This window comes from Pelmatolapia mariae, linkage group LG6, assembly GCF_036321145.2.
Source record: "Pelmatolapia mariae isolate MD_Pm_ZW linkage group LG6, Pm_UMD_F_2, whole genome shotgun sequence".
In the NCBI taxonomy this organism is placed as follows: domain Eukaryota; kingdom Metazoa; phylum Chordata; class Actinopteri; order Cichliformes; family Cichlidae; genus Pelmatolapia; species Pelmatolapia mariae.
Genome location: NC_086232.1, coordinates 15714039 through 15726972, shown reverse-complemented (window position 1 = coordinate 15726972; position 12934 = coordinate 15714039). Strand labels below are relative to the sequence as shown.

The window sequence follows — 12934 nt, the reverse complement described above, 5'->3', positions numbered from 1 at the left end:
AATACCAAATATTGACCTACAGGCTACACAGAATTATAACAATTGCCTTATATACTGTATTTCCATCTATTTTTGGATGTTTCAAAAAAATCACTGCATCTCTTTCCCATTTTCCAGTAATGAGACTAAAGATGATTTCATGGTAATGTATGATTCAAAGCCAAACTGAAATGAGATGTTTTTTTGTTTTTTAATGTATTTTTATTAAGAGTTTTTCCTTTATACATATAAACAAAAAGAGAGGAAAAGGGTTACAGATGATCTGCACATTCGGGATAATTAGCCCGTACACTTAAGGTTGTGAGACAAAAAAGAAAAGAAAAAGAAAAAAGTGAAATAAAGAAAAAGAGAGAAATATAAACATAAGTATAATATTTCCACAGATAACATAATCCCTGCAGCAGTCCCATTCATTCCCACCGAGGTCAGATACTTTTTTTAAAACTAAAAAATAACACAGTATTTCCTTCCCTGTATTAAAGTGAAGTGCAAGTATAGTTCGTTATAATTCGTTATATTACCTAACTAAACGCACTTTCCACCACTGATAGGTGTGTATAGGCTTTTTTTGGGGGGCGGGGTGCTGAGAGAGAACAAAAAAAATAATGCCTCCACTACTTTCGACTGCACAAAGACCCCCTCTTGTTGCGTTTACACCTGCCCTGTTGTCTTTTTCCACGTGTTCCAGCCATTTCCACAGTTCCTCCCCTTCTGCTCCAAATATCTCCTCTCATTGGTGTAGCTTCCTGTCATTCAGCTGGGGTAGGTCTGTGAAAAGGGCCCGCCCACCTGCCCGCTTGACAGTTCGTTGCTGACGTCACCGAATCCGTCCCATCACGGAAATATGGAGTAGTGACAGGAGATGTTACGCTGCGTTTGTTGTGGGTTTAAAGCGGCACTTCGAGCTTTGAATGTTCGTTTTTAGTGGCTGTCCGCATGGATTTAGCGATGTTAAACGCCCGGGGTTAACTTACGAACAGTGGCTGGCAGGCGCTGGAAATGGAAAGAGACTTCGACCTCTGTTTTTAGTTGAGTACCGTCAGTTGTTCGTTTATTAAGAGCCATGAAACAAAGTGTTTTAGGGGTCATGGGGGCTGTGGGGCGCCTGCTCCTGTCTCTTCTCCTGCTGTCGTTGGAAGGCAAGCTGGTTCAGGTAAACTTTGTAACTTTGAGTTGTGTGGCGCTTTCTGCTTCTGTTGTTGTGAACACTGTTTTTGTGTTTCTATTTATGCCTAACGGAACTCCCAAATGGCATGTGTGTCTATTTCAGGCTCCAGCAAAGTTGCGGTGATATGATGGGACGTTTAACGTCTTTAGCTAGCTAGCTCACTCGTCAGAAGAAAGTTAATACTGTGTGTGTGTGTGTGTGTGAGAGAGAGGGGGGAGAGAGAGAGTCAGTTTAGTTTGCCTGCTTCACTTGTACCTCTGCTTCAGGTTTACTCTCCTGCTAATGTATAAATATGGGAGAGGTGGACTCTCAGACACAGTCGAGGGGAACTTATCTCGACTTAAAGTGATTTAACTTTAATCTTAACATAAACTAAACTTAAAGGTAGTCAAGTCTCCACTTTTGTTAAACAACTGTATCTGCCCACATCGTGAGTAATACAAATACACTTAGGTTAACATACACACCCCTCGGCATATGGTGTCGAGTTTTGGATGGCAGGGCAAATAAGGATATCCTGCTAAATGAGGAACACAGTGCACTTATTAGAGTAGAAACTCACTGCAGGCCATTACAATCAACCCCCCACCCCCCAGTGGTGGACCTGACACACCCACTGTCTCTCTCTCTCTCTCTCTCTCTCTCTCTCTCTCTCTCTCTCTCTCTCTCTCTCTCTCTCTCTCTCTCTCTCTCTCTCTCTCTCTCTCTCACACACACACACAAGCTATGCTGAAATCTTCGACACATGACACGACTGACCTCAATGTCAGACAGCTGTTCTAAAGTTTCAGTCTGTTTCTATGTGTGTGTGTGTGTGTGTGTGTGTGTGTTTGTGTGTTTGTGTGCTCATCTATCTAATTTCTTCTGGCGACCCTTCAGGTTGGCGGGGTCAGATCAGTCACCCTTCCAGAGTCCCTCCTGTTTGTCTCCACTCTGGACGGTAGTCTGCATGCTGTCTCCAAACAGACAGGAGACATCAAGTGGACCTTAAGAGAAGGTATGTACACAAAGAGTCAGTACTGTTTACTCTGTTGTATTTAATTATTTTAAAAACATACATCATTAAGTTGCTCTTCTAATTCTTTCAGACCCCATTATTCAAGTTCCTGTCTACCTCACAGAGTAAGTAACATAGAGACACACAGACATGGGGCCCTGAGTACCACTACTCAGAAATAAAAACTCAACTTTCCTTAAAGCGATACTGCCTTGCTGTGTTGTGCTTTTAGACTTATCTCAGGAAGAGTGAGCCACAACCCTTATCATCTAAATGCATAAACAGTTTGCATAACTGTGGAAATTCTTCATCAAGTCTTGTGATTGCCTTTAAGCAAAGCATGGATCACACCAGAAAATCCTGTGTTAATAACAAACTCCAAACCTTAGTTTAAGACAAAGCTGATATAATTAAGTTTGAATCATATATTGATAGGGCAGCACGGTGGTGTGATGGTGCCTTTTCTGTGTGGAGTTTGCATGTTCTCCCCGTGTCTGCGTGGGTTCCTCCCACAGTCCAAAGACATGCAATTAGGGGGGTTAGGTTAACTAGTGATTCCATATTGCCCATTTCTATAAGGAAATTGTGTTATTAGTTGTTGTATAGATTGTATAGATGTTCTCTTTTTTTGATAGTGATTCATTTCTAATTTTGTGCACATTTCATTTAGACCAGGTTTCCTCCCAGACCCCAATGATGGCAGTTTGTATGTACTCGGTGGAAAGCACAAGGAAGGTTTGATGGTAAGGAGGGCTGTGCTTGTTTGTGTTATATTTCTTATATTAAAAAAAAGAACTTGTTTGATTTATTGTATTGATAAATCTGCAGAAACTGCCTTTTACCATCCCTGAGCTGGTGCAGGCAGCTCCCTGCAGGAGCTCTGATGGGATACTCTATACAGGTCAGATTAACACATTTTTTTTATCACCATGTGTGAAACAGACTGTCATAAAAGGAGATGCTGACTTACATCGCTGCTGTTTGTTAATAATCTTCGCAGGTAAAAAGCAGGATGTGTGGTTTGTGGTGGATCCTGAAACCGGTGAAAAGCAAACCAGTTTAACAACCTCCACCTCCGACTCCATCTGTCCCAACAGTCCCCTGCTCTACATTGGACGCACAGGTACGTCTGCACAGGTGGCTACACCCGCTCACGTGGCTGAGGGTTGAAGGTTGATGTTGATGGGCGTCACTGTTTGTTTTTCCCAGAATATGTTGTTACCATGTTTGATACGAAGACACAAGAGCTGCGATGGAACGCCACGTACAACGATTACTCTGCTCCGCCTTACGACGAGAAGCAAGACTACAGTACGTCCCTGCACGCACAATCAGTTGCTGAGTGTGAATACAGTTGTTTTGCCAAGATTATTGTGACATTGTACAAATGTAACTCATGATTATCCATTATTGTGTATTTTGATACAGACTCTAGTTTATTTTTTACATGTAAACAACTGGGTAAAATGGTCTCAGACACTTCCAACGCTAACCTGTTGCCTCTGGTTTCCTTATAGAAATGGCCCATCTTGTTTCCAGTGGTGATGGTCTTGTTGTGACAGTTGACAGAGAGTCAGGTAGGGGGAGGTGTGTGGTTTTATCCCTTTGTGAATATTTTAACATCTCATATGATTGATGTGTTCCTTAACAGTCATATTGAGGGTTGTAAGTCCTGTTTTGTTGTTCTTGTTTTCCAGGTGACGTCCTTTGGAGTCAGAACTATGGGTCGCCAGTGATCGGCGTCTACCTGTACTCTGGAGACTCGCTGAGACACGCCCCCCACCTGTCCCTTGCAATGGAAACACTGCGTTTTCTCACATTCTCGTCTGCTGGCAACCAGGCAGATGCACACTCCACTTTGAAGTGGAGCTATCAGTTTGTGAAGGAGCAAGCCACTGCACAGACTCAGCTTGTGTAAGAAGAATTGTGTTCACTGAAGAATAGAGGATTGTTTTGTTCAGTCTCTGAGTTCCTTATTGATTGTTATTCATGATGATCTAACCAGGACTCGGAGAAAATACAAAGCATGTGCTTCAAATGCAGATGATGACAGATGACAGGGACTCCTCATAACTGGAGTTAACATGCAGCACAGATACCAAGATCTGCTGAGTGTTTCTCTCCAGAATACCACCAGTTATATTATCACGTATTAAAACCCAGTTGCTACAGGCAAAAAGACGAGCTAAGGGGAAAAAAAGATGCAACGAAAGTCTCCTAAAAAGCTGTGAAACCGGTTCCTGGTCTATCTTAACTCCTGAAACCAGAGGAGACCCTTATTTTCAAGTCTTCATTTCATCTTTATTGGATAGAGACAGACAGGAAACATGGGGAAAGAGCGTATGATGTTTTAAAATGATACACAGTCATGACTCTGATTTGATGCACAGTTAGGTTCATAAATATTTGGACAATGACTGAATTAAAATAACTCAGCTTTTATTTCCTTAAGGCCCACTCTCTATGTGGGAAAGCTGGACTCCCACCTCTATGCTTCGACTTCTCTTGTCCACCACGGAGTCTCATTAGTGGTGAGTTCAAATATATAATCAGTTTTAATATCCAAACATCAGCACCCACTTTCCTCTAATATCATCGTCTGTAAACGCTAAACAGTGTCAGCTGACGATTGAGGTGATAATGGGGAAAGTCCACTCCTGACTCATCTGTGCTCTTTGTTGCCACGGCAGCCTCGGGGACTGACCCTTGCACGGATCGACGGTCCACTGACGGCTGAGGTGACGGTCAGCGAGAGAGGGGAGTGTGAGATCACACCATCCACCGATGTGCGCTATCCTCCGGGGAGCATAAACAGCCAGAAAAACCACTGGCTGCTTATAGGTAAACGTGTTCAAACACACAGACAGCTTTCTTTATTAAAAATAAATAAGTTCTTCAGACACTAACCAATACAAATGACAACATTTGTATTAATGAAGTTATTGTCCAGAACTAGACAAATGGCTGCTGGTTTGTATTTCTGTGTTTTGTTTTTTTGTTTGTTTGTTTTGTTTTGTTTTTTTTAAATAAAAAAATAAAAAAATGCTGACCTGAACATAACAATTACACCTCTGAGCAGAGAAAATCGCAGTGAAGAAAAACGAGTTGTGAGCTGCAGGCTAACCTCACAGTGTTGACATAAATGAAGTTTAAATCAATTAAAATAATAATAGTAATAAAATGAAGCGTTAATCGATTCACAGAACGTAACATGAATTTGTGTGTTAATTTGCTTCTGTATTTATTTACCTTTCTGCTAATTCACCTGTCCTTTACTCAAATAATTTGCATACTGCTTCAATATGCAAATGAGTGGGCTGCTATCCAAAGAGTGCAATGGGGTCAGTCTTATGCATATTGTTTGGCTCACAAATGTAATGGCTGCCCCCACTTGTTAGATCGCTGGAGACCTAATTAATCTAGCCGAAAACAATACTGTCAGTAAGGAATGATTAATGAGGAAAATAACTAATTCAGTACAAATGTAAACAAATACACACCCATGTCAAAATGGAGATATTTATTTAGTGTATCATTTTATAAGTTAGTGCATATATGCTCTTGCTACATTAAATAATTATCTATTTAAGTATTTAAAAATGATATTCCCATAAGCAGCAGAGCATTAAGATTCCACTGAGACTTAATGTCCTTTTTCTTTATTTTTCATGGTAAGAGTTGTGGTGTAGGAGCAAAGTCTTTGATTTATGGATCACACCAACCCCCCCCCAAAAAAACAAAAAAACAAAACTTGTGCAGATGTAAATGTATTTGATCTGTGTGTTTTGCTGCTTCAGGTCACCATGAGCTCCCCCCAGTAGCCCACACGACCATGCTGAGAGATTTTCCCACCACCCTGCAGCATTCTGGTGAGGCGGTCATCCCCCCTCGATCTTCTGCCTCCCCTGCCTCCCCGTTGTCCCCTGCCTCCCACTACCATCAGCGCTATGTGAGTCACAGCTGTTTCACAAGAAAAATGTAAAAAAAACCAAACAAAAAGTATCCTCATCATCTAATTCTTGTTTTTTTTCTCTTTTTCTTTCTTGTGTATCTCAGTTTCAAACATTAGCTGGCAGACATAGTGACGCTAAGGCTAACCAAGGAGGGGCTGATGGGAAGACATCAGGACAGGGTCAGAGGTCAGCCACCGTGCTGCCTCTCTATGTGACTCAGGACCGTCTGACTCTGGCTGTCGTGACTCTGCTGCTGGGAGGATGGCTCGCCTTCATGTTCACATATCCCATCGTGAGTTTCTGCTCGTTTTATGCTTCTTTTTTTTTTTTTTCTTTTTTTTTTTTTCAGAAGCTTTAACAAAAACTCTTGTTTCCTTTTTTTTAAAGAATTAAATGAGGTGATCAATAACACTCCTTTCTAATCAATAATATGCAGTATCACCCATATATAAGCTTATGAGCATATCTTAGTATGAACATGAGAAATGGGAGTAAACTGCTGCTGCATAGCTCATTAATAAACTCATTACATGTTTTAGAAAGAAAAGCAAACTACAAAGGCGAGAATTTATGGTTTTGTCTGGGTGTCCGACAAAGGTGCTCTGATTTAATGGTGGCAGGTGGGATGCCCCTGTAAGTGAAATGTCACAAACAGTCATTTACCTTTTGACCTGTGATCGTCATTAAATCCAAAACAGTGTGATGGAAAATTCCTGCTGCTCCCAGTTTTCCTCCACCCACCTTGTGCCTCTACTTAAGTTAGAAAGCTGTGTTCCTATTCCAGCATGTCATTCATTGACCCTTAGAGAACAGAGATCATTGTTTCATCTTCAGCTGTTGTTTACTCATGCAGGCTTGGTAATGAATGGTGACAGTACAAGCGAGAGATGAAGAGCGTTTCCACTCTGTTTGAAAAACCGAGGGTTGTAATGCTTTTTAAAATGCAGCCTCTTTTGTGTCTGCGTCTTATTTTTTGGGCTGATGAAGCTCCCCTCAGCAGCACTTGGAATAGAAACAAATATGTTTTCTGGATGGGTTTCAGCCAGATACAGTAACTAAGCCTCAGGCTGTTATCAAGTCACGCCACATATCATGAACAGGACATTCAGTTATTGCAGCAGGTTATTTGCTCAATGCCACTGCGTGATAGACACATCATATTTACAGCAAAGCTTATCCTCACAGCTTCTGTAGCACCTTCCTGCATGAATATGCATTTCCTAAGTATTGTTTTTGCAGAGTTTAATAGGCTACTGAGTGTATGTGATTGATTTAAAAAAAAAAAAAAAAGTATATTCCCCACTTAATCTAATAAATCATAGTTTGAAACAGCGATTATGGAACAAACTGCAGATAAATTGCACATTTATTTGTCTTGTTTTTGTTTTTAAGCTTCTTTTAATTGTGGATTTTCCTTATGTGGAGTTTCCACACTACTGAGACTGAATCGCAGTTGCCATGTTTTTGAGTGTGTGGACAGTTTACTAATCTAATATTTTCAGTACTGACCTTTTGAACTCAACCTTCTTGTTTGATGTGTTGTATATCGATATGTGTCTCTCCAGCGTGCAGCTCAGCAGTTGAAAGCTCAAAGACAGCTGGAGGAAGCCTTTGAGTCTCGTCTCCAGCGCATGCAGACCAACATGCAGACAAATACGCAGGCACAAACCTTGGTTTCTTCAGACCCGCCTCCTTCTACTGATGCAAACATCTCAAGCGGTGTGTAACTTAAAAACCAAGTTCTCTATCGCTCTGTGCTTGTGAGTGCAGTGATGGTGATAAGAAATGAAGAATTAATAAAACTTGTCATTATTGAGGCCCAGATTAACCTGGGCTCAGTATAAGTTTTAATACCTGCAAGAGTCTTCATACTGCATATCTATACCTAGACCCGTTGCCTGCATCTACAGAACCTCCACCTAGTCCTCACAGTTGCAGCAGCAGCAGCAGCATCAGCAACACATCACATGGAGATAAAAATGGCAAGAATGGACACAAACCTACAGCAGGTGAAACACAGCATACTTGGCAAACTTGCCTCAAAATGCTTTTGGATATAAAAAACTCAACAGAAAGCATTATTGGGGGGAAAAATCACTGTTGTTCCTTCACCTTAAAGATGAGCTTCATTTAGTTTTCCTTTCTTTATTTTTATTTTTTCTATTTCTCAGAAGGAAACAGTGAGGAGGTGCACGTGGGTAAAATCTCCTTCAGTCCCTCCGAGGTGCTCGGACACGGCTCTGCAGGAACTTTTGTCTTCAGGTACGATATGTTTGTAAGCAGAACACTGTATCATATTTTTGTCAAGAATTCTTCTTAAGCATATAAAAAGTAGCACGCTGTTTTCAGTGCCCATCACAAATAGCACTAATCCTCTGTATGTTTTCCTCATGATTATTAACGATATTAATCATTATCCTTAATAAGGATGAGGACGACACCTCCTCTGTACCCAAAATGATGAGTTTTGACACTTCAGTGTATGTCAATAAAGACATGGTTTGATGACCATTAGGATAGTTTGCTTACTTTATTTTTCTGAGGGTAGCTGCTTAGGCAGAGACCATCCTCACTAACCTCTGATGCATCGATACAGAAACGCTCCAATCAGGAAACAAAGGTTTCAAGGGTTACTCCTGGTAGGCTGTGAACGGGTAAAGAGTTAAAAACAAGAGTGGGAAGAAATGGATTCTAATGGATGTTTATCTGATTGTGTTTTTTGAGTTTACTAAGGTCTATACTATAGCTAGCGGTGTGACTGGATGTGAATAGGAACTCATTCAAAGCTAAGGTGACCACAGGTTGAAAAACTTGACTCATGTCTTTGAAAATATGACAAGTACCAAAATACAGAGCACACAGCTGTCAGTATTTCTTACTCCTACTCTCTATAACGGCAAAACATCGAAATCCTGACACAAACTTTATCTTTTTGAACAACACACATGCACATAATTATGTTATGGGGATTTTAGGGGTAAATTTGACGACCGCCTCGTTGCCGTGAAGCGAATTCTGCCAGAGTGTTTCGAGGTGGCAGAGCGAGAGGTGCAGCTCCTCCGAGAGTCCGACACGCACCCCAACGTCATCCGATACTTCTGCACAGAGCGAGACCACCTCTTCACCTACATCGCCATCGAGTTGTGCGCCGCAACTCTGCAACAGGTTGGCGCTACAGTGGACTGTCACTGAGATCTCTGCTTTGACTGTTAATTGAATTATCTCTAAAACATTTGTTTTGTCTGTATTCACTGCAGTATGTGGAAGATCCGTCCTCCTTTCCTGAGCTGAGTCCTATAACTCTGCTGGAACAGACCATGTGTGGCCTCTCACATCTCCACTCACTCAATATAGGTCTGAGACACATGCGCGCGCACACACACACACACACACACACACACACACACACACACGTATAATTACATACACTATTAATAATTACCTATTCTTTAAAACTTACATTTCTTCCATCCTTTATCCGTCTAGTCCATCGTGACTTGAAGCCTAGAAACATCCTGCTTTCTGGGCCGAGCGCACTGGGTCGGGTCCGAGCTCTCATCTCGGATTTTGGGCTCTGTAAAAAAATTCCCGACGGTCGGAGCAGCTTCTCTTTGCGTTCTGGAATACCAGGAACTGAAGGGTGGATAGCTCCTGAAGTGCTGCGAGACAACCCTGAAAATAAACCGGTAGGTTGCAAACATCTTTATAAAAACTGCTAAACTCTTCTCAATAATAAGCCAGGTTGGTCTTTAGAGTGAGAAATACTTCATTGGCCTGTTGGTAAAGGTGTTTCTCGTCTCATCTTTCCAGACAGCAGCTGTGGACGTGTTTTCAGCAGGCTGTGTGTTTTACTACGTAATCAGCAGGGGGCAGCACCCCTTTGGCGATGCACTGAGAAGACAGGTCAACATCCTGTCAGGAGAGTATTCGCTCTCACACTTTATGGAGGATTTACATGGTGAGTGTGGTCTTTCACTCGTGCCTCTCTCCTTAGTAGGTCCTATGATGTGGAAAACCATCCATGCTTTCATACATGAGCACTGTTTAGCCACCAGAATTTGAACCGGTGCATCAGTTCAAAGATGCTTTTGGCTGCAGTTTTTCCAGTTACCTGCGTGAAATTGATGCTTTGATAGGGCCCCTTTTGTAAACCGTGCTCAGATCACATCACATGTTACTAACCGGAAAACATTTATATTTGCTGGTCTTATCAGATGATGTCATAGCACAGGATCTGATAGAGCAGATGATCAGTGCTGAGGTGGAGTCACGCCCCTCCACCGCCTGCGTGCTCAAACATCCGTTCTTCTGGAGCCCCGAGAAGCAGCTGCTATTTTTCCAGGTGTGTTGCCTCAGTTGCTCTGTGGACACTCGTTTATAGGTGCATGTAGACATTGAACTCTAATAATAAAATGATTACTTTTATTATTTCTACTTTAAACCTTCTACTTTATTGATATTGAGATTTAGAGATGGGCTATGAAAAGATGTAGTGGTGAATTTCCTTTTGTTTGCTTTGTGTTTGCAGATTCTGTGAGCAGTGTTATTTATTTATTTTTTTATGTCTATGTTTGTATAAAGGATGTGAGTGACCGCATAGAGAAGGAGCCTGCAGACAGTCCAATTGTAGTCAGATTAGAAACTGCAGGAAGATTAGTCGTCCGAACCAACTGGAGGATGCACATCTCTGTGCCTCTGCAGACAGGTTCGCACACACAGACTCACCCTTTTAGCTCTACATGCATGCTTAACATCTGTGCAGGACAATAAACCTGTAATGCTTTTTTTTTTTTTTCTCTTCCCTCTTCCCTCCCCCTCCTCCTCCACGGGCGCCCCAGACTTGAGGCGGTTCAGGACCTATAAAGGAAACTCAGTGAGAGACCTGCTGAGAGCCATGAGGAATAAGGTCAGCCAGCATTACAATCATTAGATTCATGCAGAATTATCTTCAACCCACTTTTTACGTTTTTGACTTTTTTTGTTTTGTTTTTTGCATTTACGTTATAGAAGCATCACTACCACGAGCTCCCACCAGAGGTGCAGGAGACTCTTGGTGAGCTGCCCGAAGGCTTCGTCGGGTACTTCACATCACGGTTTCCACGGTTACTGATGCACACACACGCTGCGCTGCAAATCTGTGCCCATGAAAGACTGTTTCACCCTTACTACCTACCCCCCAATGCCAAATAGCTTTCACATGGCTATGCACTCTACATTTCATGTGCAGGGCCAAGTAAAAGAAATCCCTGACTGTACCCTGTTATTGCTTTTGTAAAGCCCGTGCTGTTCTTCAGGGGAAGTTACAGCTGCTCTGAAAATATTTTTATAGAACTTGGGGTTGTTTTATAGATTAATTTTATTGTATTTTTTATTTCTTCCCTACTTAAAGAATGTATATATTTGTATTAATAATAGGATATGTTTTTAAACTAGATCTCAGTCAAATTACTTTTTTTTTTTTCTTTTTCTTTTTGGGCTTCACTAAACCTAAAAAAACAACAGTGGTTATTAACTCTGTGAGCCAGCCTCGGTTTTTTCCAACAAGAGCTGTGAGCATGTTAATGATACCAGATATCCAAACACGGACAGGTCTGATCCAGCACATTTCTGACCAAAGGAACAAACTATAACTGTAAACAAATGGATAAGAAATATAAGTTAATACAGGCTAAATACAGCAGCCAAGGCCAGGAAGGTAATCTTAAGTAATAAGCCTGTTAATAAGGCTTGTTATTTACTGGCCCATCATGAAAGTAAATTTGATCACAGTGACAGTGTTGCTTATATGGTGTGTAAGTGTATTTTTGCTTTGTTACAGCAAAAAAAAAACCCCAACAGAATTTTAAGTAAATTATTTGCAAATCTCTATAGCTATCTGAGAGCAAAACCTTTGGCTTCTCCTGATTGGAAGGAAAAGCCAAAGGTTGTAGGTGATTGTTTAAAAACTGTAGACACTCATGTTACCTGTGCATCAATGATCTTTCAGCAATGATAAAGTATATTTTTTTTTAAAGAGAATTGACTGGTCAGAAGGTGCTGTGTTTATTTGTGTAGAAAATAACCTGCCCTTGAGCAAGTACATTGTGTAGCACAAGTTAAAATCAAAGGTGAAAACACAGTGATGGCCGCTTTTATTGAACTGAAACGAAATGAAGTAAAATTATGATAAGTTATATTAACTACTGAAAATAGCCTCTCTGACAGTGGGGATAGTTTTACAGGTTGACAGAATCATGTAGACTGATGCATAATTACTCTGAAATTATTAAAGAGTGTGCTGAAGAACTGCAGCAGATCTCGTCTTCATGTTGTCAGTGTAGAGGTTTATAACTGGGTGTACAAACGTTGTTGCAGCTGTAGGTAAAGCACACACTGCAGATACTGAGGTACACAGTTACACAAGGCTACACACTAATGTTCGTGCTGTGCTTTCTCTAACTGTTCTGGAGACAGTGCCGTACCTGCATAAGTGAAGGTAGTTATACAGCTCCACCCAGGCATGTTGCCCACTAAAGAGAGTACAGTGAATATCACAGTCAGGCATCACTGACACACTTCATATGTGGGTAAAGCTGTGAAAACTTGGAAGTTTATTTCTGGTTTCTGGTAGAAGACTTGAGGCCACACATCTCGCACGCCCATCCCAGCAGGAGAAGAGGGGAGGCCCCAGATTGGGTGCTCACGGCCAAAGGGTGAGAGTCCCAGCAGACCCGAAGCAACGGGCAGTTGACCCTGGTAGAGGCTGGCTAGCCTGGTACGAGTCAAGAACTGGTGCCCAAGAACCACCCGGCAGCCTTGCCTCCCGATAAGAGGGAG

General features: G+C 41.6%; 1 protein-coding gene across 1 annotated transcript; it reads left to right on the top strand.

The window, feature by feature from the left end:
• The first annotated feature begins 843 nt into the window (after positions 1-843).
• ern2 (endoplasmic reticulum to nucleus signaling 2) lies at positions 844-12374 on the top strand. The gene is made up of 24 exons (XM_063475924.1): positions 844-1153; positions 2048-2165; positions 2257-2290; positions 2836-2908; positions 2994-3066; positions 3166-3288; positions 3375-3476; positions 3683-3742; positions 3863-4079; positions 4618-4696; positions 4856-5006; positions 5963-6114; positions 6222-6410; positions 7684-7837; positions 8008-8127; positions 8290-8380; positions 9094-9283; positions 9376-9472; positions 9605-9804; positions 9929-10076; positions 10333-10460; positions 10700-10823; positions 10957-11024; positions 11126-12374. The coding sequence occupies exons 1-24, from the start codon at positions 1064-1066 to the stop codon at positions 11306-11308; spliced, it is 2964 nt and encodes a 987-aa protein (XP_063331994.1). The 5' UTR covers positions 844-1063; the 3' UTR covers positions 11309-12374.
• Positions 12375-12934: the final 560 nt, after the last annotated feature.